We start from the raw sequence: 27304 nt of genomic DNA, 5'->3' as shown, positions 1-27304 counted from the left end.
ATACAAATTTTATTTAAATTGTTTTGTACGCATCTGGTTCAAGTACGTCAGCTACATAACAGAAAAAAATAATGCTACTCTTTGTTGCAACTCTCGCCAGAATAAGTAAACGAACTCTGTTCATCAGAAAGAGTAACATTTCTCACGTTTACCTATCAAGTACTATTATTTTATAAATGATAGAGAAAAAACTTATATGAGAAATTCAGTGACGTGAGGAAGTTGATTTATGTACCTCATCTCTTTCTGTTTGAGTTTTTTAATAACTTTCATTTTTCTCGTTTCTCTCCTGTAGTTGGTTGTGGCAGAATTTATCCTTTTAATACCGGCACATATGTCTGTCACAGTAGCCGGCCGCGGTGGTCTTGCGGTTCTAGGCGCGCAGTCCGGAACCGTGCGACTGCTACGGTCGCATGTTCGAATCCTGCCTCGGGCATGGATGTGTGTGGTGTCCTTAGGTTAGTTAGGTTTAAGTAGTTCTAAGTTCTAGGGGACTGATAACCACAGCAGTTGAGTCCCATAGTGCTCAGAGCCATTTGAAACATTTGAATCTGTCACAGTATCAAATGCTTTTTACTTTGTTAAAAGTATAATTTACCCAGGTTCCATCTATGTCTTCCCATGACTAGTACGCGATTCAGTTAGAGTCATGAAAGCAGCTTATGGTGGTATCTGACTTCACTTGACTTTCAAAACCTTGAATGAAAACCGGACATTTTCCAATCGTCTGGATGCTTCTAAGAATATTTTGTTGCCTGCCTTGCCTCAGACTGGAAGACAGTCTAGTAGACTGGAAAAGGTAAAGAGTCCACAGCGTGTCACATTAACTCAATTCCGACTAACGAGGATCTGTTATGCAATTCGCTGTAGGAACTAAATAACATTTTGCCGATGTAACTGAGACATCTGTCAACAAAACAGCAAGGACGTGAACTTAATGGTAAAATTATATAAACTGCTATAAACCTTTTCACAGCTTGTTTGGGAACGTTTGTAGGTCTAGACTGAAACACAGTATGGAAAGATGGATGTTTTGAAACTAAAGAAGAAAACATAACAGTACTGAAAATTGCACATCTGTGATATCAACAACTACTTGTGGCTCACATTCAGTGTTGGATTGGTCCAACCCATGCTTTGTAACCTGCTTGGCGCTCCTACTTGGAATTCTGTCCACAAGATGGTTGAGACTTTTCCGCTCAAGCCTGTACCATCTTCTAAGTATCCATCCAGACGTTGTACAGGGGAAGAGGAAGGGGTAGTGGGGAAGGGAGAGGGGATGTTCCTACGATGACTCACTGCAACTTTCAGTTGGTCCCAGTAACACTCAATCAGTTTCATGTCCTTGGATAGGGAAGGCTGTTGCATTTGGTTGGTTTCTGCTTCCTGGAGGAAGCTGTTCATGAGATGGGCATGGAGTGGCCGTGCATTATCGTCCTCAAAAGCGAACCCAAAGCAGAAATACTGACTGTGGAGCTTGGCTGTGGATTACAGGCTCGTATCCCGATACTGAATAGCTCTCAAAGTACCCTCGATAGCAGTGAGAGGTGTTTACTATCTCTAAATGGTACTGAAACACATATTTCTGACCCACATTCTTGGTGAACCGCAAGGGCTGCATACCTAAGACATACAATGTTATTTTGCAACGTTCGTCCTCGAATTCTTATCGGAGTTTTAAAGTTTATCGTTAGTTAAGAAACAATTCCAATACTTTACCCACTAAGGCCTTGTGTGCTATTGCTAATCGTGTTAGGATCTGTGTTGCATGTCGCGTCCAGAATGACGGAACTCATGGGATACGTCCTAATATTATGTCGGATCTCCTTTCGTACGGCGTAGCGCAGGAACTCGATGTGGCATGGAGTCTACAAGTCGTTGGAAGTTTCGTGCAGAAATACTGTGCTATACCTCCTCTACAGCCGTCCATAATCTCGAAAGTGTTGCCGGTGCGTTACTTGTAGACTAGCTGACCTCGCGATTATGTCCCATAAATGTTCGATGAGATTTATGTTGAGCGATCTGAGTGGCCGCATCATTCTCTCGAATTGTCCAGAATGTTCTTTAAACCAATTACGAACATATGTGGCCCTGTGAAATAGCGCACTGCCATCAATAAAATTCCACGTTGTTTGAGAACACGAACTCCATAAATGATCTACAAAAAGCTGAACATAACCGAGAACCAAGTCCGTTCCATGTACAGTCGTGGATAAAACGAGCGAGACCCCTCGCCTTTTCGTTATGCTGGTCCGCACAGCTTTAAAGTCTGCTACACAGCATAACAGGCAAGTGCTACCAACATACTATGCAAGTTCGCGCAGCTGATGTGCTGAGATACTGGAGAAACTCACCCTTCGAAGACGCCACAGCATCGTCTGCCACCACTTCGTGGGATACGAAATACCTCAGGTATAAGCCAATGTGTTGTATTCGCATATCTGTGACTATGACTTGGATCTTAATTGTGGTTATGGATAGTACGTGTGCTCAGATTGCGAATCTATCATGAATAAAGACAAGGGGAAATGAATTAGGCGTCCTTCGTCTTCCGTAACATCAAATATATTTCAGTTATTCTTTCTTAAATGAACTGCGCAGAAAATCATTCTCCAGAAGTGAATAACTTTTTAGCAACACCAGATGATGTTAACAGCTTGCCGGCGCGGGTTAGCCGTGCGCTCAGCGACGTCATATCGCGGATCGCGCGGCTGCTTGCGCCGTCTGTTCGAATCCTTCCCTGGGCATGGATGTGTCTTAGGTTAGGAAGGTTTAAGTAGTTCTAGATCTAGGGGACTGATGACCTAAGCAGTTTGGTGGCATAGTTTTTAGAGCCATTTTTTGACCTTTCGCGTATCTTTAGATTGCGTTGACATAGCTCACTTTTTTACACCACCAAGGGACCGTATACCGCAGGACGTGAGGTACATTTCCGCTTATTATGTCCACCCATACTCGAAGTAAACGGGTTTTAAGGGTTGGGTAGACAGATAGACGTCCAAGAAAGTGAGACTCGTAGGGTTCCATTTTTACCGATTTACGTGACGAAATCCTAACAACGAAAATAGCTACTACAGTTACCGAAGATGAGGGCCGCATAATAATTTCCCCTACTCTTTATTCGAAATGTTCTAGTTGCAGTCGATACATCAGCATATTAATCGTAGCTACGCTTTCGATCCAAATCACGTTTACAGGAATGCAAGGACTGGACAGGAATCCACGACTGTACATGCAGCCCACACGGTAATGGTACCACCAGCAGTTTGCACAGAGGCTTGTTGACAACTTGGGTCCATGGCTTTGTATCGAACGAGGTGGCGCAGTGGTTAGCACACAGGACTCGCTTTCGGGAGGACGACGGTTCAAACCCGCGTCTGGCCATCCAGATTTAGGTTTTCCGTGATTTCCCTGAATCCTCCAGTCAAATGCCGAGGTGGATTCTTCGAAAGGCCACGGCTGATTTCCCTCCCCATCCTTGACACGATACGAATTTGTGCTCCATCCCTAATGACCTCAATGTCGACGGAAAGTTAAACCGAATCTTCCTTACTTCCACGGCTTCAACGGGTCTGTGTCACACTCGAACCGTACCATCAGCTCTTACTAACATCGGGACTCATATGACTAATCAACAGTTTTCCAATCGTGTAGAGTCCAACCTATACGGTGATGAGCCCGGGAGAGGTGCTGCAGGTAATGTCGTGTTGGTCGTCTGCTGCTGTAACCCATTAATGCCAAATTCCGCCGCACTGTCCTGAGTGATACGATGCCGTACGTCCCACATTGATTTCTGCGGTTATTTCACAGAGTGTTGCTTGTCTGCTAGCACTGACCAGTCTACTCAAACGCCGTTGCTCTCGGTCGTTAAGTGAAGGCCGCCAGTCACACCGTTGCCGTGGTGACAGGTAATACATGAACTTAGTTATTCTCGGCACACTCTTGACACTGTGGATCTCGGAATATTGAATTCCCTAAAAATTACATAAACAGAATGTCCCATGCGTCTAGCTCGAACTACCATTCTGCATTCAGTGTCTGTTAACTCCCGTCGTGTGGCCATCATCACACGAATCACGTTAGTACAAACGGCAGCTTCGCCAGTGCACTGCCCTTTTATACCTTACGTACGCGGTACTACCCCGGTACGTAAATGTGCATATCACTATGCCAGGACTTTTGTCACATCCTTAGGTATCCAACATAGGTCTGTAGCTTTTATGTTGTCCCCATGTTTCAAGCCAGTTAGAAGATTCTTCCACTCCAGTCGCGCCAGGTGTACGCACTGACTGCCCCCTGTTGCAGAGGAGTCTTCGCCAGCTGCTTACGACTCCTTGAGCCTCTTGATCGCTGGGAATGTTTTCCCTCTTGTGTAGTTCGCTTTCTACGCAGGTCACCACACTGGCTTCAGTGGCAGCAACTTGCATTTTCGACACAGTCATCTTTAAATGAAATTTAGAAACTGCCCAGCCATAATGTACTTCACCATGCCCTGGCAGATGACAATGACTTTGACGCCGGAAAGTGACAGCCAAACTTCAGAACGTTTGCTCTATTGTACGTCTGTAGGCTAAAAGATAGTAGAATTCTGCACAAGACTTACTTTACTGTTGAAGTTTAAAATATGCCAATGGTTGTGTCAATCTATAATTTCCTTCGCGGTTAACATTTTCAATGATATTCATCTCACATTCATAACGATACCGTACATACTGATTCTTGAAAGGAGAAAAAATAAACCAGCCACTATTGGCAACGTTGTTTCTTCACACAGCTAGCGTCGTTACTGATTTCGAACCAACGGGTTCGTCTTCAGAGAGCTCTTCCCGTCTAAATACACATTTCTTTGGCGTTCATTTAAGTTCACGACTCTTTATTGCTCCTTCGTTTCTTGGGGTGGTGTTGCCCTACAGCGAAAAACGATGGCAGAAACGACCTATGTACACGTAACTATCGTTAGTAATGATTGAATACAATGTGAACAAATCTATAATGTTGAGCTACAGTTTCCTTACGTCAAAAATACCACGTCACTTTATTCTAATATTGTTTGCATGTGTTCACGACGTATACATTAAATAAAGGGTTTATGTATGTACTGTGGACGATGTCGTGAACACAAGCAAATAACACCGCAACAAAATGGCGCAGGATTTTCGACGTAAGTAGACTACAATATCTCAACCTTAAAGATTTCTTTACATTCTCTTCAGTCATCATTAAGGATAGTTAGATTAAATAGATAATTTCTAAAATCAGTTTTTGCTGAAAGATACCACCAACACGAGAAATGTCCGGCGCACGGAAATAAGGGGCCTGAAACTTATTTAAACAACAAAAAAGGCATATCTAAATGTGAACCGTCGTCTGAAGATAAAAGTCTTGTTTCTAAACCGGTAACGCCGCTATTTGTGTAAACAACTAGCATTCTCCGTAGTGGCTGCTTGCTGCTTTGGCTGCTTGCTGCTTCCTTCTCTGCAGAAACTATCCTGTATTCTATACGCAGCCACGGTCCCAAAATGTCATGTTAAAAAGTACCAAAAAATGCATATATTGTGAAATAACGGATCTTTATATCACTTAAAAACACAAATTACGAGTAGCTTTCGATGAGTAATGCAACACTTTTTTTCTTTGACAATTTCAGTTTGAAAAATACGGAATTTGTTGCGCGACGCTGTGGAATATTCTCAATTTATCCCCTATAGGTTCATGAAGTTCCGATCACTGGCGACACTGTACTTCAAAATGGCGTCCGTAACGGAGCTGCGTTCCAAGCAGAGAACTGTCACTGAGTTTTTTTGGTCGAAAACCAGAGCATCGCAGATACTCAGACGCGCTTACGGAGTGTCTACGGAGACCTGGCAGTGAACAAAAGCAAGGTGAGTCGTTGGGCGAGGCGTCTGCCATCATCGCAGCAAGGTCGGGCAAAAGAGTCCGATCTCCCGTGTGCCGTCTGGCCGCACACAGGTGTCATTCCTGTAATGGTGGAACGTGCGGACACTCTCTTTCGGGGTGATCAACTGATCTCAATCAGACACCCCGCTGCAATACTGGACGTCCCTGCTGGTACTGTTGACACACCAGTTTGCGTACTCAAAAGTGTGTGTCTGCTAGGTTCGTCTCCGCCTAACAGAATAACATAAGGAGTAGCGAAGGATCACCTGGGAGGGTCTGTATGCGCTCAGTGTACCACTCTGCTGGTCGACGTCGGATCCGACAACGATTTGCTGTATTATTAACCTCCATGAAACCTGGTTTCGCAGGACAGAAGAGCGGATCAGCTTGTGGAAAGCGGCCAAGGTCACTTACTGTTAGTTATACAAGAACACACACAACTTTATTACTTAAACCAATGCACAGTTTTCTCTTTAAAACAAATATCAATTCACGGATCAGGGCCCAAGTAACTTCTCCAGAATATAAATGATTGCTTTTAAATAAATAGAAGGATTTAGAGTAACGGCTGAAGGCCTTACTTAACTAAAATCACAATATCTTCTCAGCTAAAGGCCGGAATAATATTTCATACCAGCTAAGTAAATTCTTTAAAAGCCAAGAATTTACAAATTCCGGCTAAAGGCCATATTAAGGAAAATTCATGTTAATTCTTCGGCCGAAAGCACAATTAAAAAAATTTTCTTTACGCAATAAAAGAGAGACTTTAAAGATAAGCCTTTACACAGTACAACAGGAAAACGTCTTAAGAAAACTTGAAGTATCTTGTCGCTGAAGGCCCAAGCAATTAGTCACGAATAATTAAAGACAACCTTAAGATAAACATTTACAGAACACGGCAGAAGGCCGTTTCAAGAATTCAACGTAGTTAAAGAGAAACCTTACAGACAAGGATTTACGTATTAAAGCCACAGATTCTGAAACAAACGCGGCTGAAGGACTAAATATAGAGCAAGAAGAATTGTAAATGAAACACTGCTGAAGGCCTAATCTTAAAGTTGTTATGAAATTTGGCTGAAGACCATATACTAAACATAAAACAGACAATATTAATACACGGCTGAAGGCTTGGCACAATACCTGCCACCAAATAAAATAACAATCACAAACAACAAGCAGTGGTCCAGAAGGAGACGAGGTACTGGCGAAATTAAAGCTGTGAGGACGGGGCGTAAGTCGTGCTTGAGTAGCTCAGATGGTAGAGCACTTGCCCGCGAAATGCATAGGTCCCGAGTTCGAGTCTCGGTCAGGCACACAGTTTAAATCTGACAGGAAGTTTCAACAAACAGTGGTGATCAGAAGTGTTCCAAGGATCGGCCTGGGGAGGAAACTCTAACCGCAGTTTAGGTGAGACCGACAGCCAAGCGTAACACTACACAATCGGGTTGCAGCACGACCTACGGACGGCTGACGAACCAACCAATACCTGATCACTTTCCCTCCACCCAATCAACAGCACGACAACCAAAGGTACCAGCGAAGACGAGCATCGCAGCAGGATTATCTCTTATTAATGCCACACACACGCCTTGACTAAGGCAGAATAAACACCCAAAGAGAAAAAGAGAACAACATTAAACTGTAAAACTACACGCCGTGCTGGACAGCATGAACACTGCGAGGAAAACATACTGCTGCAAAACGACAAGGCCAGGTAACTGGAACGTTAACGGCCACAAGACAGAAGATACTGCTGAATGCACTTCACTAATAAATTATAATCATTACCAAAGTTAAACACCATACAGGGAGACGGCTGCAAAATTTTGTCGACTCCGACACACCATTACGTTGTTGCTTGCAACAACTGGCAGTTAACGAAGAGATGTCACAACAGTTGAGCTTTCGTGACAGGTTCAGTGATTACTCAACTCCAGTATGCAGGTACGGTGGGCGACGAACTGAGCAGTCCTCGCAGCTAGTGCCACACAACTCCGACGGCGTGTGCACGCCACCAGCGGCCCCGGTCCGATTACACGCCGCAGAGACTTCCTCGCTGTTCCGCCGCAATCGACCACCTGCCACTCACACCATGGCACGGAAATGTAACTTCCACACCAAAGAAGTTGCAGCAGTACCAGTACCGATAAACGCTGCTGCTGCCACTGATGGAGGCAAGTGTGCAACTCGTTCAGATGGCAACTAAGGGAGGAATAAGACGCCACTCATGCCCAAAAGGAAAAATGGCATTAACGCGAGCCGCCCACGGCTCACTCCCGACAGCCCCGAACTGCTTCCCACAGAGTGCACTCTTCACTGGGCCAGAGAGATGGGAGTCGGAAGGTGCGAACTTCGGGTTGTAATGTGGATAATAGAACAGTCCAATAAGTTCTGTGACCTCTTCACAGGTGCCCAGACTTGTGTAAGGCTTTTGATTGACGTGGAGAAGGAGAACTTGGATTGCGTTTTTGTACGACGGGCATGCTGAACACGTTTCTTCAGTTTACTAAGGACAGCACAATACACGTGCGAGTGGATCGTTGTGCCATGAGGGAGAACGTCAAACACAATAGTCCCTTCTGAGTCCCAGAAGACCGTCGCCATGACTTTAGCAGCTGAGGGTGCGGATTTAAATTCTGCTTCCGAGGAGAGGTGGTCGGCGCTACTACATCGATTGCCGTTTTATTTCTGGTTCGAAGTATACACCCATGTTTCATCGTCTGTGACGATGTTCGACAAAAAATTGTCAAAATTGTTAAGGCTTTCGTGGCCACTTGTTGACAAACTGCCTATTGGGTAGTCCTCTCAGTCCAGTGGTGGCCAACTTCTTCATGGAACAATTCGAAGTACAGGCGCTGGACTCGGCGACTTGCAAACCTAAGGTGTGGTACAGGTACGTCGATGATACTTTGGTGGTGCGGAGCCATGGTGAAGAACAGCTCGGTGACTTCCTAAGACACTTGAACAGCCTCCATGCCAACATAACATTTACCATGGAAGTAGAAAAGGACAAGAAACTACCATTTCTATATGTGCTGGTCACAAGGGACGGCGAAAACCTGGGACACAGCGTGTATCGAAAACCGACACACACGGACCGATACCTGCACAAACTGTCAAACCACCACCCGAGCCAGAAAAGAGGCATGATTAGTACGCTCGTAACGAGAGCAGGACGAATATGTGAGCCGCAACATCTCAAACGAGAAATGCAACACCTGGAAACTGTTCTGAGGAGCAATGGGTACTCCACATATTATATTAGAAGTGTAACAGAGCCAAGCACTCGGCGAAGTAAGGAACCAGAAAAAGAAATGTCGGGTACGGCATTTCTGCCATACATTCCCAGAGTGACGGACAGAATCGGCCGTATATTGCGCAAACATGGCGTAAAGACGATTTTTAAACCGACAAGGAAGATCAAAGAGTGTCTTAGATCGGCGAAGGAGAAAAGAGACCGACTTGCAATGTCGGGAATATACCGTATACCATGCACATACGGAAAAGTTTATGTCGGAATGACTGGACGATCAATTAACACCAGGATCAAAGAGCATAAGCGACATTGCAGGTTGGGGCAGGTGGAGAAATCGGCCGTGGCAGAGCACGCACTGAATGAGACCGACCACGTAATAAAATTCGCCGACACGGAAGTTCTGGCTGTAGAGAAGCACTATCACACACGCTTGTTCAGAGAAGCTGTAGAAATACAAAAACACGCGAACAGTTTCAACAAGAAAGAGGAAAGCCTTAAGGTAAACGGATCCTGGCTTCCCGTACTGCAGCGAACGACCGTCACAGGTAGCGAGAGGAGAACCGCACCGGAAATGACCGCGGAGAAGCCCTCGGACGTTGGCGCGCCAGGTACATATAGTCTGCGCCCGCGAGCTCGGCTCCAGTTCACCACCGGCAATGGAGGGTTAAGCTTTGACAATGCCAGCCACTCGTGCTGGCGAAACGTCAGATAAATCATTAGACGAACGTCGGCCGAAGAACCCGAGACAGAAGCCAATAGGTAGTTTGTCAAAAAATTGTCAGTCCAGCAGCATAACGCGTAAGTCAAAAGTGAAAATGCCTGCTCGGTTTAAGTATGAAGTCAACGTTAGAGGTATACTGACGGACGGAACAATAAACGAGGGTTATTCGAAAGGTAAGGAACGATCGGTCGCGAAATGGAAAATACAATGAAAATCTGATGAAGCTTTGCACAGATGCGTTGGGCACTGTCTCTAGTACACCCGTCGATCGCATCATGTCGTTCTTTGTAGTTCTGGGCCCACACTTAGAACGTAACGATGGCTAGAAATTGTAACTACTGTAATTTCGAAAGTTTGTCTGCCTGAAAATGTACTGTTGTCCCAAGCATATTGCAACAAACGGTGTATTTCTATCGCTGCTCGTTTAGTTTTTATTGCCGTTTCAAATATACCGGTCATTTTTGAAACACCCAGTAGATGTCCTGGTTCATCCAGATAAAAATGTGTTTCGTCATCTGGAGCTGCGCCTTCTGGAGACAGGTTGTCTCCTTCCGACATCGCACGACAGGTCGTCCAACTACTCGCCTTAGCCCAGCTACTGCGGAAGTTATTATGGAGGTCACACACACCAAGAACCGCAACAAAATACACGTAGCGTCGCCAATGTACTTCCCCACAAGGAGGTCCATCTGCGGCGCGACGTCCCTATCTATACTAAAGCCGACGGGAATATAGACCACAGTGTTATAACACCATGGAACCGTGATGACTGGATACACAAATACGCAACAAATTTAACAATTCTCACTGAAATGTGCACAGTAAATAAAAAATAAAACACTTTTGCTGCTGCGTAGACGGTAGCTGCTGCCCAACTGAGTAGCTCGTTTGCTTGTCTCTGATGTCGAGCCTCAATCTTCTGACAGGTGTGAGGATCCTATTGGCCTTATAGTGCCCTCTTTTCATATAGGTCAGAGTAGTTGTGATTGAGACGTACCTTGGGCGTGCTGACGTTGATGAAGAGGCAGTCCTCGTCGCTAGGCAGCTGCGTGGCTCAAAACGCAAGGTCGTTGACTATCATTGACCAACAGCTGCATGGGGATGCAGCTCTGTGAACGGTTCCAACAACGGGAAGCCAACGACGACTTCACTAACACTGTAATACGGTCAGATGAAGTAACGTTCACACCTGAGAGCGTCTTCAACAAGCACAGTCCTCACCATTACTGTGAGGCTGACCCACACGTCACCCGCGACCGTGGATATCAGGTTCGCTTTGGCATCAACGTCTCGAACAGAATGTTGGCAAACAGGAGTTTGTATCCCTACTTGTTGCCCGACTGGTTGGCTGCACGAAGGTCTCATCATGGCACTCAAACTATATGCCTGACGCACTCGAAGAGGCTCCACTTCATATTCGGCAGACGATATCGTTCCGAGATGGTGGTGCGCCTCCATACTTTGCAATCAATGTGCGACGATATTTAAACAGAGAATTTCCAGGAAAGTGGCCCAGGCGGGGAGGGGGGATCCAGTTATACAGGGTGATTCAAAAAGAATACCACAACTTTAGGAATTTAAAACTCTGCAACGACAAAAGGCAGAGCTAAGCACTATCTGTCGGCGAATTAAGGGAGCTATAAAGTTTCATTTAGTTGTACATTCGTTCGCCATTTCAGCCAATAAAGTTTTTGGTCCCTTTTTCTTCGAAGGTGCTACTGTAACTGGACTACAGTATCTGGAGATGTTAGAGAATTGGCTGTTCCCTCAGCTCGAACAAGAAGCACAACAATTCACATTTCAGCAGGATGGAGCGCCACCACATTGGCACTTATCTGTCCGTAACTACCTGAACGTCAACTACCCGAGGTGATGGATCGGCCGCCAGGCAGCCCGTGACAGAGCACTTCATCACTGGCCTCCAAGAAGTCCTGATCTTACCCCCTGCGATTTTTTCTTATGGGGGTATGTTAAGGTTATGGTGTTTCGGCCACCTCTCCCAGCCACCATTGATGATTTGAAACGAGAAATAACAGCAGCTATCCAAACTGTTACGCCTGATATGCTACAGGGAGTGTGGAACGAGTTGGAGTATCGGGTTGATATTGCTCGTGTGTCTGGAGGGGACCATATTGAACATCTCTGAACTTGTTTTTGAGTGAAAAAAAAACCTTTTTAAATACTCTTTGTAATGATGTATAACAGAAGGTTATATTATGTTTCTTTCATTAAATACACATTTTTAAAGTTGTGGTATTCTTTTTGAATCACCCTGTATAGTTACCGCGTTCACCTGAACCGGACCCCCTGGACTTCAACCTGTAGTAACACTTGAAGGAGCATATGTATTCTGCTCTGCCGACACATTTGGAAGAACTGATAGTGCGCGTTCATGCTGCTCTTGTATCTGTAGATGAAGCCATGTTGCCTCAGCTGTAGGGTCCAGCGGGTAGCGCAACGTTTGGACGTGCTGGGAGTCGCTTTGAGCGTCTGCTCTGAGGACAACGTATTCTTTCTTGACAAAAAATAAAAACACCTACAGCCGTCCTTATGATAATATTTTATTTTGCCGCTAGCAGTTTCGACGCTTCATTGCATCATCTTCAGGCTGTTTTGATGTGGTACAGGGTGATACGATCCCCATGCATAACCCATCAGTTGCCAGCCTTACTGGATTCACAGATAATCTGAAACTCACGTGTCAGCACTCCAGTAAGGCTGGCAACTGATGGGTTTTGCATGGGGAGAGTATCCACCAGTACCACATCAAAATAGACTGAAGATGACGCAATGAAGTGTCGAAACTGGTAGCGACAAAATAAAATAAAATAAGGACGGCTGTCGATGTTCTTATTTTTTGTCAAGATAGTAAACGGCCGTCCTCCCAGATACGTCCTGCTAAAAGGATGGACATACAAAAACCTATTCTTTTGTAAACGTCATGCGGTCATTAATATTGAAATTATTATTGTCACTAGTTGCTAATGTGTTACATTTGAACGGACGTACTGCAAGTACTACAAATAACTAGTAGATGCTAAGCTACTTAACTGTGAAATCATCTCGAAATTGATGTTGTTTTGTTTAAACTGCCTGTTTCTGACTTGTCACACCACACTTCTGTTATGTTCGCCGTTACAAAACACTGTACTACGCAAATGTCGAGTACGTGTGGATTGAGAAATGGTGTATACTACGATATTATATGGCAGAATGAAACTGGCACATAAAAAAAAACACGCCTCGACCCAGAAACTAACTCTCGACCTCCTGTAAGCTAACCCAAAACGCGATCCACTGCACGAACTACACAGCAAAAATAATGGTTCAAATGGCTCTGAGCACTATGCGACAACTTCTGAGGTCATCAGTCGCCTAGAACTTAGAACTAATGAAACCTAACTAACCTAAGGACATCACAGACATCCATGCCCGAGGCAGGATTCGAATCTGCGACCGTAGCGGTCGTTCGGTTTCAGACTGTAGCGCCTAGAACCGCGCGGCCACTCCGGCAGGCACGAACTGCACAGCACTACGGCGATATACGGACAGGTAGACTTGCCGTACGTGTGATTACAACATTGCCAGATTGCCTATCTTTAACGTCAATTTACTGCCGGAAACATTCGTAGGATGTCATTTTGTGAGGGACATTTTTGTAATGCCAATAAGTGAGGAATGGCGCTGCGAAGTCCGAGTGCTTGAACTTTTCTTCACCCCATATACCATATATATTTAAGAAATATGTAGTCTCTGTCTGTCTGAAAGTTAATTATAGTACTGTGTAAAAATTGGTACTAAAACTGTCAAGAGCTTTTTGAGATTTTTCGTAATAACCTTAAACAACGACTTTTTTCATATGATATTAATGTCGATGGCTATTTCTTAATAGTGTTAATAGTTGTGTCGTTTATTGTGTGCTGAATTAAATCTTACATCATGTCATTCGTTGACGTATGCACTGCATATGATTGGAATAAATTTTCGTAGTAGTTAGTGAATCTTTTACCGTTCTTTATACTCTACGTTTTTGTCAAGGCCAACATCCATTATTCAGTTCCAAGGCGCACTACTTTGATACTGTTAAATACGCTGTGCGATGGTTATTAATTTAGTAGCCGAGCTGATGGGGACCGATCTGTCTCTCAGTAGCACAGCGGGTATCCGTGCAATAGCTTTCCGAGAGGACACGCTCGGTTGGCCTTTCGCGTAGTAAGTAAAGTTTCACAATTTTGCTATTCTTTCTGATGTTGTAGTCTACATTTCTTAAATCACATCAGTCACCCTTACAATGGTGACAGAACTTAATTCATAAACAATGTGTTTAGAACGCTAGCCTGCGTGGCACTGTAATCCGCCTTTGACATGTAGACACCCACAATCTACTCAGCAGCGGACAGTACTCCGTACTAACATTTTCTTTGACGCAACCACAAAAAACATTTTATAGCGTTAAGCAGTATTGACCATGATTAACAATCACTGTAGTGATTGAAAAAGTGATAGCCGATGCCAGTTGTCACTATAAAGTATTATTTGTGATTATTTCAAGGAGGATATTAAGTGTGCAGTGAAAACGTCAATCACTACCTCCATGACAACGTGTGAGGCTGCAGCTCTGTGACAGTACGTGTGTATGTTGTATGTTTTAGCCACCACAACCGCCTGCTGCTTGGAGTGGAGTCCGAGATGCGACTAAAGAGGGCAACGTCGCGCCGCAGATGGACCTCCTGGTGGGGAAGTACATTGGCGACGAGGACTGCCTCTTCATCAACGTCAGCACGCCCAAGGTACGTATAAATCACAACTACTCTGACCTGTATGAAAAGAGGGCACTATAAGGCCAATAGTATCATCACACCTCTTAGAAGATTGAGGCTCGACTTCAGAGACAAACAAAACAGCTACTCAGTTGGGCAGCAGCAAACCAGAGCACAACGTTTCGTTTGTGAGCTGTAACGCGCATATAATAACCAGAAGTGTGTTAATTTTTATTTACTGTGCATATTTTAGTGAGAATTGTTAAATTTGTTGCGTATTTGTGTATCCAGTCATCACGGTTCCATGGAGTTATAACAATGTTGTGTATATTTCCAACGGCTTTAGTATGGATAAGGTCTGTGACTGTTGCAGTCCAACGCGAGCTGAATTGGTAACGCTTCAGCCACAACTGCAGGTGGTGCTGGTTTCAGCTGTGCAGGTTGAGGCTGTTGCCAGTGGGCTTCACTATGTGATGCTGGCTGTAAGGATGCAAAGTACTTCCATCACGCCCACTGAATCCCCCGATTTGTCCACCACTGTGACCCTCCCTGGCTACATCCCATATTAAGGATAATGCCTCACCGTAGCCAAGTGATCGGTCGTTTCAGGGTGTGGCAACATGTGGCCTCCTCCGGAGAGGGGAGGGGCGATCGAGTGTCCTTCCTGATTCATCTGATGAACAGATTTAGGGCGCTATAAATGTGCTTGACAAAAATCCTGAACCAGATGCCGTCACTCGCCCAGTTCCAGAAAAGCTTGCAAGGTCTGGGCAGTCACAAAGGGTGGGTTCACTGCTAGTTGGGAACTCCAAAGCCAGACATGTAATGGAGCTTCTAAAGGTTATGGTGGTCTGGAAGGAGAACAAATCCAGACTACACTGTGTGTGTGTATCTGGAGGAGTCATTCAAGGCGTGAAACTAATGGTTCCTGATACCATGAAGAACACAGGGTACAGCCAACTGCAGGTGGTGGCTAATGTTGGTACTAAAAATGTGTGTTGCTCTGGATTGGGAGAGTTTCTCTCTGGTTTCAGGCGACTAGCTGAAGTGATAAAGATTGTCAATCCTGCTCGCGAGATTAAGGCAGATCTCACCATCTGCAGCATCAACCGGACCGACTGCGGATCTTTCGTGCCGAGCCGGATGGAGAATCTGAAGCAGAGGCTCAGACGGTTCTGTTACCGTGTAGGTTGCAGGTTTCTCGACTTACGCCATAGAGTGGTGAGATTTTCGGTTCCCCATAATAGGTCACGGGTCAAGCATACACAGAAGATGGCTACACGGGTAGTGGGTGTTGCGTTGAATGGACTGGGCGCTTATATTGGGAAGTCTCGGGAAAATGCAGAAAGAGCTTCAGTCTCAAAGGATGCAGGACGAAAGAGCTCGATGAAAGAGCCATACCAAAAGACTGGAAACTCCCACACGTGACACCAATACTCAAGAAAGAAAATAGGAGTAGTCCTATGAGTTACAGACCAATATGACTGACGTCAGTTTGCAGTAGGGTTATGGAACATATACTGTATTCAAATATCAAAAATTACCTTAAAGAAAATGGTCTGTTAGCACATGGTCAGCAATGATTCAGAAAATACGTGATTTGGAGCAACATTCTTCGATTGTTTGCAGATTACGCTGTTATTTACCGTATGGTAAAGTCACCAGAAAGTTAAAACCACATGCCAAAAGATTTAGACTAGATCTATGTATGGTGCGAAAAGCGAGAATTGACTCTAAATCATGAAAAGTGTAATTTCATCCACATGAGTACTAAAATGAATTCACTAAATTCAGGTTACACAATAAATTGCACAGATTTAATGGCTATCAATTCAACTGATTTTCTACATGTTACAACTACGAATAATTTACACTGAAACGAACATATAGGTAATTCTGATTGAAAGGTGAGCCAAGGAATGCATTTTATTGACAGAATTCCTAGAAGCTGCAACAGGTCTGCTAGAGGCGTTGCCTACATCATGCTTCTTCGTCCTCTCCTAGAGTACTGAGGCACAGTGTGAGATCCTCACCAGACAGGATTCATGGAGGACATCGAAACCGTCCTAATGAGTCAGCTCGTTTAGCATTATAGCGAAATGGGGGAGAGAATGTCACGGATATGGTAAATGAGTTGGTATGGCAATCATTAAAACAAAGGCGTTTTCGTTGTGGCGAGATCTTTCCACGAAACATCAATACCAACTTTCACCTCTGAACGTGAAAAATTTTACTGTCGCCAGCCTACATAGGGAGAAATTGTCATCGTAACAAAATAGGAGAAATCAGAGCTCGTGCTGAAATATTTAAATTTCAATTTTTCCACACACTATTAGGAAGTGGAACATAGAAAAATAGTCTACAGATGGTGCGAAGTAAAATTTAGAGAGGAATAAGTTTGTGTAGAGAATGGGGCAAGGCAGAGTTGCAATTTATCAGTTATTACTGTTTCATTCCGATCTTCATTAAATTTTGCTTACTTTACCCTCAGGACAAGAGAAAGACCAGTGTCTGCATACGATTTCGTAATCTGAATTCAAACATACATGTATGTGATACATAAAGGGGAAATATTGTTTCCAAAAAGCTCTATTAGAGTTCTTGGCCAATTTACTTCAAATTTCTACATGATCACCAAATGAACATTTGGGCAGACATAGGCTACATATTTTTAATATACACAGTACAAAAATATAAATAAATACATATGTATGTATGTTCCACATCTCAACCTAAACCCATCGGAGCGGCTGCAACCAAACTTGGTACGCATATCATTTACTGCCTGGAATGAATCACTGTGGGGGATAACAACCACCTAGCTATCGAAGGGGGTGGGATGAGGGTGAGACATCAACACAAGAATACCCACGCTTCAGTTATCCTGTTTTTGAGAATGAGAGTACTTAGAGACTTGCAACAAACTGTACACAAAATTTCAAACCTTTACGCACCTTTCTCTCGTTGATGACTCCAGCAAAATGATGAAAGGAAAGAAGCTTGTCGTTTATTAAATTTTCACTGTTCATGTTGTGAAACTCCAACATGAAGCATGAAATTTAAATTTATTAATTCTTTACTACTAACTCTATTCATGACACAATTTCCAGACAATATTCAGATACGTCACTGAATATACAAGAAAAATTACATAATTGTGCAACACTTAGTTCAGAGTACATGACGTCATAAACTCTAAGATACACTATGTGACCAAAAGTATCCGGGCACCCCCAAAAACATACGTTATTCATATCAGGTCCATTATTCTGCCACGTACTGCCACGTACTCCATATCAGCGACCTCAGTAGTCATGAGACATCGTGAGAGAGCAGAATGGGGCGCTTCGCAAAACTCACGTACTTAGACCGTGGTCAGGTGACTGGATTTCACTTGTGTCATACGTCTGTGCGCGAGATTTCCCACTCCTACACATCCCTAGGTCCACTGTTTCCAATGTGATAGTGAAGTGGAAACGTGAAGGGATACGTACAGCACAAAAGCGTACAGGCCGACCTCGTCTGTTGACTGACAGAGACCGCCGACAGTTGAAGAGGGTCGTAATGTGTAATAGGCAGACATCTATCCACACCATCACACAGGTATTCCAAACTGCATCAGGATCCACTGCAAGTACTGTGACAGTTAGGCGGGAAGTGATGAAACGGATTTCATGGTCGAGCGGCTGCTCATAAACCACACATCATGCTGCTAAATGCCAAATAACACATAGATAGCATTGCTTGGTGTAAGAAGAGTAAACATTGGACAGTTGAACAGTGGAAAAACGTTGTGTGGAGTGACGAATCACGGTACACAATGTGGCGATCCATGGCAGGGTCCGGGTATGGCGAATGCCCTGTGAACTTCATCTGCCAGCGTGTGTAGTGCCAGCAGTAAAATTCGGAAGCGGTGGTGTTATAGTGCGCTCGTGTTTTTCATGGAGGGGGCTTGCCCCCTTGTAGTTTTGCGTGGCACTATTACAGCACAGGCCTACACTGATGTTTTAAGCGCCTTCTTGCTTCCCACTGTTGAAGAGTAATTTGGGGATGGCGGCTGCATCTTTCAACACGATCGACCACCTGTTGATAATGCACGGCCTGCGGCGGAGTCGTTACACAACAACGTCCCTGTAATGGACTGACCTGCACAGAGTCCTGACCTGAATCCTCTGGAATGTTTTGGAACGCCAACTTCGTGCCAGACGTCACCGACCGACATGGATACCTCTCCTCAGTGCAGCGTTCCGTGTAGAATTGGCTGCCATTCCCCAAGGAAACTTCCAGCACCTAATTGAACGTATGCCTGCGAGAGTGGAAGCTGACATTAAGACTAAGGGTGGGTCAACACCATATGGAATTCCAGCGTTACCAATGGAGGGCGCCACGAACTTGTAAGTCATTTTCAGCTAGATGTCCAGATACTTTTGTTCACATAATGTCCGTAAGAAACAGCCGCACGTTTTATTATCGTACTATGCATTTTGCAGAAGGGATCGACATATGTCGCTAAATGTATCAAGAAAAATGTATCTTTGTAAGATACATAGGTCATGAGATATGACATCATAAACATTGAGCATTTCCCATCACATACCTGCATTCTAGGTTTTTTTATTGAATGCTCTACGAATTTGTTGTGGAGAAAATCCATTCGCTTTAAAGATGCTCATGAGGTATGTGAGCTCCTCTTGCAAATTTCTTTACCGAATATACAGTGCGCACTATGCACTAAGATCTTAAGAACACCCATGCTCTGTGAAGGGTGATTGCAGCTATTGGCATGCAGATATAGATTTGTGTGTGTTGGTTTACGATATACGGCATGTCCTAATGTGCCACCTACTTTACGGCGAACGACTACATCCGAAAAGAGCAGGCAGCCGTCTTTTGATATTTCCATAGTAAATTTAATACTAACATGGATAGTCTTGAGACTTACTCTGAGGATGGCCGAACGATATGCGGCCGAAATATCTATGGGAAAAAATTTATTTGCGCGGCTGCATGCCCGAAATTTAATAGACTAACACGCGCTTTCTTTTGTCTTCCTTTTTTGCATTTGACTGGTAGGACAGATAGTCTTTCTTAGTCAAATTTGAATTCTGTTAAATCCCTACTTTTTTTTTTTTTAACATCGAAAGCTGTACCCAGTAGCCACATCCCTTTCAGAGCTCTGATTGCAGGTTTTCCTTTGAAGATGCTGTAGTTACGAGTATCTGTTACATTTTCTTCCGACAATTCTTAAGTTTCTAGAATATAAATTTTATTTTTCTCTAAAAATACCACCAGTTCTGTTTGTTTACCAGATTTAAGTAAATAGTTTACTTTTAAAGTCCCTAAGAAGAATTTTTGAAAATTTTATTTTGTAAGTGGTGGATTTTTCTTTTTAATTATCACCTAGGGTAGTACACTTTCCGCACTACAACTTTCAAATTGAAAGTTTGGAATTATATTCCAGAATTAGATAGAACTGTTAGTCCGAAATTTGACATTTTATTCGTGTTTTAACCACTAGGCTATTTGGTTCTCTCCATCACTAGGAATTCGAATTCTTATTCCACGTTTGAGATCTTTGGCCAGATTTCACCTGTAGCTTTAGCAATGGCACTTCACTGGGTGCTCCATCCGGACCCAGATGGAGGGATATTTTTTTACGAGGTTGTTACTCCCCCCACTACTCCTTCTCTATCACGTGCGGGATTGGGCCCTGAGCCTGTGACCGGCACTTGCCAAGTTGCTACTCCTCGTTATGTTAGTCGTTTTTCGGCTTACCTCCAATCCATATGTTGTACTTGTTAGACTTTTCATTGCATAAAACTTGTCCTGCAATTCTTCTTCACTTTGACTCAGGATACCAGTATAATCAGGGAGACTTATTACTGATATCTTTGCAACTTGAGTTTTAATCTTTTTATCCGTCATGGCTTTTCAACGTATAGATTGAACACTAATAGCGAAAGACTTCAGCTCTGTCTTACACCCTTTTTAATCCGAGTAGTTCGCTCTTGCTCTACGATTCTTACCGTTGCGTCTTGCTTTCTGTACCTTATATTACATATCTTGCCTATAGTCTATACCAATTTTTCTTAGACTTAAGAACTTCCCTCACTATCTTCGTTGACGAACGTTTGTTCTGCTCCACGAATTCAATGAACGTATCTCAGTTATTTTTAAGTCCTGCTTCCATTATATCAAATGCAACGTCAGAAGATTTTCTCTGATGCCTTTATCTTTCCTATGACCAAACTGATCGTCATCTGCTCCTCTTTCTTTTCTTCTTCTGTACATAATTCAAGTCAGCAATAGTAATGTAAAGCAAATTGTACGATAGTTCTAGCACATATCTGCGCTTCCTGTTTCCGGAACTGGGTTATGATATTTTTCCGAAAGTATCTCCAGTCTGATAGCACCTACAAACCATCTTGAATAGTCGTTTGGTTGCCATTTCTCGCAACGATTTTAGTAGTTTGGAAGGTATACTATCTATGCTTTACGCCTAATTTGATCACAAGTCTTCCAAAGCTTTGTTAAACAAAAAAGGATCCCCTATGTTCTCTACATATTCTTGTCACATTATCAGGAAGCTTCTTCTCCTCGCAGAGGCCTTCAATGTACTCTCTCCATGCATCATTTCTACGTTAAGGAGTGTAATTCCTCTTGCACTCTTAAAGTCGTTGCCTTTGCTATTAATTCATCGAAGGTTATTTTAACTTTTGTATATACTGTGTCCATCCTTCCGGGAACCATTTCTTTTTCAGTTTCTTAAAATTTTTCAGGAACGTTTTCCCTTTAGCTTCCTAGCACTCTCTACTTATTTCATTCCTAAGTGACTCATATTGATGTACCAATGTCTTACACCTAACAGATTTAAGATTCCTTATTTCGTAGATCAATTGAAATACTAATTTGTTATCCACGGTTTCTACGCTGTTTCCTTCTTTGAACCTATGTTTGTGTCTCCAACTTCAGCGATTGCCATTTACTCTTAAAATTCACCATATTGTGATCTAAATATATATATCTGCTCTTGAGTGCGCCTTACAATTTACCACCTGGCTCCGCAATCCGTGTGTCATTTTGTGTAATGTTTGGTGTCTGGACGCTTTTTCAAATAACACCTCCCCCTCTTGTGATTTTTGAACAGTGTAACGCTATTACTAGCTGAATTTTTTTGCAAAACTCATTTAGTCATTCTCCTGTCTTACTCTTACCACCCTATCAATGTCCTCACATGCTTTCTCCACTTTTTGTTCTGCTTCAGAAGTCAGCATATATACTTGGATTACGGTCGTTGGCGCTGGTTCTGTCGACTCTGATGTGACCAGCCTTTTTGCTACACTGTTCACCGTACCCTCTTCATGACGAGTCTTACTCCCATCACACCATTTTCTGCTGCTATTGTTATTACCGTATGTATATTCGTCAAACCAAAAATTCTCATCCTCTTTCCACTTCAACTCACTGACCCCCACTATATGTAGTTTGAGATTTCTCATTTCTCTTTTCAAATATTCTAGCTTCCCTACCACGATCAGACTTTTCACATTCCACGCTCTGTTTCGTACAATGTTTGCCTTTCATCGGTTATTCAGTCTTTTTCTCTTGGCACCACGGCAGTGCTGTTGCATTTCGACAGTACAAAGAGCCTCATTGATATCAATGTAATCAGACTGAGATAACTTTTATGTAGAAAATATTATTCGAAACACAAATATGTTTTGTAAAAAATGTATGTTTTCATAATCGTAAATATAATTTTTGTACAACGAGTGGGGAATATAGGGACACAGATTTCCAAACTACAATAGAAAAAATATAACTTGATAAATCAAATTTCAATTGACAGTCGCCAAATATCGAAATAATTCCGAAAACTTCCTGCTACAGTAGGAGAGATGCAAATATCGAAAAAAGAATATCTGAAAGAGAATACTATCGAAAGCTCTATTTGAAAGAGCTGTTTCGTCACCTACTAATGAAAATATGTCACAAGAATACAGATTCGTTTGGCGGAGTCTATGACAAGGTCGTTGGCAGAACGAGAATGACCCATTACCCCAGAAGCGTTCGGCCACTTTTGCAGATAATTTGTGTTCCAAATTGAAGCAGTGGCTGGATCCGAAATGGGGAGTCAGTACGCTTTGATTACTCTCCAAACACGCTAAACCCACATCACGATTTTATTTTATTAGTCTACTGTCGGCTTGGGAGATCTGTGGTAAGGTCTTACGGGACCAAACTGCTGAGGTCATCCGTCCCTGATAATACGCACTACTCAATCTAACTGAAACTGACTTACGCTAAGGACAACACACACACCCATGCCCGAGCGAGGACTCGAACCTCCGACGGGGGGAGCCGCCCGGACCGCGACAAGACGCCCCAGGCCGCGCGGCCGCCTCGCGTATTGTCGGCTTGTTTCGTATACAGGGTGTTACAAAAAGGTACGGCCAAACTTTCAGGAAACATTCCTCACACACAAAGAAAGAAAATATGTTATGTGGACATGTGTCCGGAAACGCTTACTTTCCATGTTAGAGCTCGTTTTATTACTTCTCCTCAAATCACATTAATCATGGAATGGAAACACACAGCAACAGAACGTACCAGCGTGACTTTAAACACTTTGTTACAGGAAATGTTCAAAATGTCCTCCCGTAGCGAGGATACATGCATCCACCCTCCGTCGCATGGAATCCCTGATGCACTGATGCAGCCCCGGGGAATGGCGTATTGTATCACAGCCGTCCACAATACGAGCACGAAGAGTCTCTACATTTGGTACCGGGGTTGCGTAGACAAGAGCTTTCGAATGCCCCCATAAATGAAAGTCAAGAGGGTTGAGGTCAGGAGAGCGTGGAGGCCGCTCTATCAATCCATCGGTCACCGAATCTGTTGTTGAGAAGCGTACGAACACTTCGACTGAAATGTGCAGGAGCTCCATCGTGCATGAACCACATGTTGTGTCGTACTTGTAAAGGCACATGTTCTAGCAGCACAGGTAGAGTATCCCGTATGAAATCATGATAACGTGCTCCATTGAGCGTAGATGAAAGGACATGGGGCCCAATCAAGACATCACCAACAATGCCAGCCCAAACGTTCACAGAAAATCTGTGTTGATGACGTGATTGCACAATTGCGTGCGGATTCTCGTCATTTGTGCCAACTGGCGGTGAATCGAGGAAGTACAGTACATACTGACGAAACTAAAATGAGCTCTAACATGGAAATTAAGCGTTTCCGGACACATGTCCACATAACATATTTTCTTTATTTGTGTGTGAGGAATGTTTCCTGAAAGTTTGGCCATACCTGTTTTGTAACACCCTGTATTTAATAGATGGAAGTGCCCCTATAGTTTGCAAGAGGCTGTTATTCAAATATATTTTAGCGTGTCTAATATGGATGGGACGGTCGTAGATGGATGGGTGGAAAACTGGTGGAGTGAAGCGCTAGATTTTGAAGTACGGGAGATTGCACCAGGCTGAATCGGAGGGCTGATAGAACTGGAAGGAAGGTGGTGCGTTGCCATTCTGGAATCATTTTGCTGTGCTCAGGAGGTTGAGGTACATCTGATGGGTGAAATTCTGTACTTGTGTGTTATTAAACATGTTCTTCCTAGTCACAGCACAAAGCTCACACTTGCTTGAACAGTATGCTCAAATCCATGGAGTCTCTCTTCAGGCGTACTTCCACTTTGGCAATATTCGACAGGAATCATTTAGAAGAGTCTATAATAGACTGTTGTGCTTTACTAAGGTGAAATGTGACTTGCACTGAGAGATGGTTTGTCCCCCAGCTGCCGTCAGAGGGTTCTGGCAGTCTGCTGCCGGTGATGTTCATGGTCCACGGTGGAGGGCTCGCCCTACTGTCGGGCAACGAGTTCTTCGCTCGTCCAGACTTCCTCATAGAGAAGGGCGTCGTCTACGTGTCCTTCAACTACCGCCTCGGAGTGCTGGGTGAGTATATGAAAAACTGTCAGCCAGCTTATTCGCGCTAATGGGTATTCGGGACAGTTCTAAGAATTTAGAATATGCGTTCACAGGTACATCCGCTAATCACTGTGAAGACCGTGGAGGATGGGACTCTTTTATTCCAGATAGTTTTCTTCCGGTTGAAATAGCTCAAATGGCTCTGAGCACTATGGGACTTATCTTCCAAGGTCATCAGTCCCCTAGAACATAGAACTACTTAATCCTAACTAACGTAAGGACATCACACACATCCATGCCCGAGGCAGGATTCGAACCTGCGACCGTAGCGGTCGCGCGATTCCAGACTGTAACGCCTAGAACCGCTCGGCCATCTCGGCCGGCTTTTCTTATGGTTACAGTCAAGAAAACGTGGCAGCTGCGCAGATTCGCACGTCATTTCAAGCGCTGGGTGAGTCCTCCCTCTGTTCCAGACACGTAGCCGCCTTAGGCTGCTGTCGCCCGAGGAGATAAGCACTTTGTCAGCCAGAAACGGCCGTCTCTCCTGCATATGCGCTGATTTTCTCACTTCGTACTCTAGTCAGAGACCACTTATTTCGTCGAATTGTCAGTCATATTGGTATAGTATGGTAATACACTGTCCCGTCATATTAATGTAACAACACCTCAAAAGCAAATACATTATGTGATCACAAACATCCGGACACCCCAAAAAACATACTTTTTCATATTAGGTGCACCTACTGCCAGGTACTCCACATCAGCGACCTAAGTAGATATTAGACATCGTGAGACAGCAGAATGGGGCGCTCCGCGGAACTCACAGGCTTCGAACGTGGTCAGGTGATTGGTTGTCACTTGTGTCATACGTCTGTACGCGAGAGTTCCACACTCCTAAACATCCCTAGGTCCATTGTTTGCAATGTGACAGTGATGTGGAAACGTGTAGGGACACGCACAGCACAAAAGCTTACAGCTTGACCTCGTCTGTTGATTGACACAGACCTCCGACTGTTGAAGAGGGTCGTAATGTATAATAATCTATCCAGACCATCACACATTAATTCCAAAATGCATCAGGATCCACTGCAAGTACTATGACAGTTAGGCAGGAGGTGAGAAAGCGGGTTTCATGGTAGAGCGGCTGCTCATAATCCACACATCACGCCGGTAAATGCCAAACGACGCCTCACTTGGTGTAAGGAGCGTAAACATTGCACCATTGGACAGTGGAAAAACGTTGTGTGGAGTGACGAATCACGGTACATAATGTGACGATGCGATAGCAGAGTCTGAGTATGGTGAATGCCTGGTGAACGTCATCTGCCAGCGTGTGTAGTGCCAATACTGCAGTAAACTTCGGAGGCGGTGGTGTTATGGTATGCTCGTGTTTTTCATGCAGTGGGCATGCACCCCTTGTTGTTTTGCGTGGCACTATCACAGCACAGGCCTACATTAATGTTTTAAGAACCTTCTTGCTTCCCACTATTGAAGATCAATTCGGGGATGGCGATTGCATCTTTCAACGCGATCGAGCACCTGTTCATAATGCACAGCCTGTGTTGGAGTGGTCACACGACAATAACATCCCTGTAATGGACAGGCCTGCACGGAGTCCTGAACTGAATCCTTTAGAACACCTTTGGGATGTATTAGAACGCCGACGTCGTACCGACATGGATACCTCACCTCAGTGCAGCACTCCGTGAAGAACGGGCCGCCATTCCCCAAGAAATCTTATAGCACCTGATTGAACGTATGCCTGCGAGAGTGGAAGCTGTCATCAAGGTTAAGGGTCGGCCAACACCATCTTGAATTCCAGCTTACCGACGGAGGGCGCCAGGAACTTGTAAGTCATTTTCAGCCAGGTGTCCGGATACTTTTGATCACATAATGTAGCTGCACAACGTGTAGCAAGAGAGGATGAGGATCTGGAAGGTACTCACAGGCATGAGGAGCCATGACGACTCCAGCATCGTGGCCACATGTGTTAGGTTTCTCTGTTGAGGGTCTAGGGCGCGAACAGCTCGATCGATGCGGTCCCAGAGATTCTCGATTGGATTTAAATTTGGGGAATCTGGCCGTCAGGAGAGTACAGTAAACTCATATTGGTGGTCTTTGAACCACACACGCACTTTACAAGCTCTGCGACACAGTGCATTGTCATGCTGGTGGACGCCATCGTGCAGAGGGAAACAAACTGCGTGCAGGGGTGGATATGGTCCCCAAGGAATGATGCATATCTGTGTTGATCCACTGTGCTTCCAGAATGACCGGATCACCCAGAGAATTCCACGAAAATATTCCCGACATCATAATGCTCCCTCTCCCGACATGGAAGCTTCCGACGACGTCGTACATCGCCAACGGTCACCTGTCTGATGATGCATAAAGAGCCCTCCTGTCGCAACTCAGTGGGCATTCAGTTGTGGTACTGGTGTGCAATTTCCAGCCTTCGTCTCCGATCAACAATAAGCTTGCGTGTATCAACCAGGCGCCTGATATGGAGCATTGTGCTGCCACCTACTGCCAGGTACTCCACATCAGCGAACCTCAGTAGTCATTAGGCATCGTGAGAGAGCTCCGCAAAACTCACGGACTTCGAAAGTGGTCAGAAAAGAGAACCATCAGTATGAATATCAAGAGCTCAGATGGAAAACCAGTTCTAAGCAAGGAAGGGAAAGCAGAAAGGTGGAAGGAATATAGAGGGTCTATACAAGGGCGGTGTACT

General features: G+C 44.2%; 1 protein-coding gene across 1 annotated transcript in view; it reads left to right on the top strand.

Annotated features, from left to right (window-relative positions):
• LOC126424768 (esterase FE4-like) overlaps positions 1 to 27304 on the top strand; it is a 168773-nt gene that overhangs the window by 11887 nt on the left and 129582 nt on the right. Inside the window, exons 2-3 of the mRNA XM_050087518.1 lie at positions 14528 to 14665; positions 24441 to 24600. Coding sequence (XP_049943475.1) covers positions 14528 to 14665; positions 24441 to 24600 — 298 coding nt within the window. The remainder of the gene's footprint in view (positions 1 to 14527; positions 14666 to 24440; positions 24601 to 27304) is intronic.

This window comes from Schistocerca serialis, chromosome 10 (assembly GCF_023864345.2).
Source record: "Schistocerca serialis cubense isolate TAMUIC-IGC-003099 chromosome 10, iqSchSeri2.2, whole genome shotgun sequence".
NCBI lineage: Eukaryota > Metazoa > Arthropoda > Insecta > Orthoptera > Acrididae > Schistocerca > Schistocerca serialis.
Note: the sequence above shows the minus strand (reverse complement) of the source record. Positions and strands in the feature narration are given on the sequence as shown.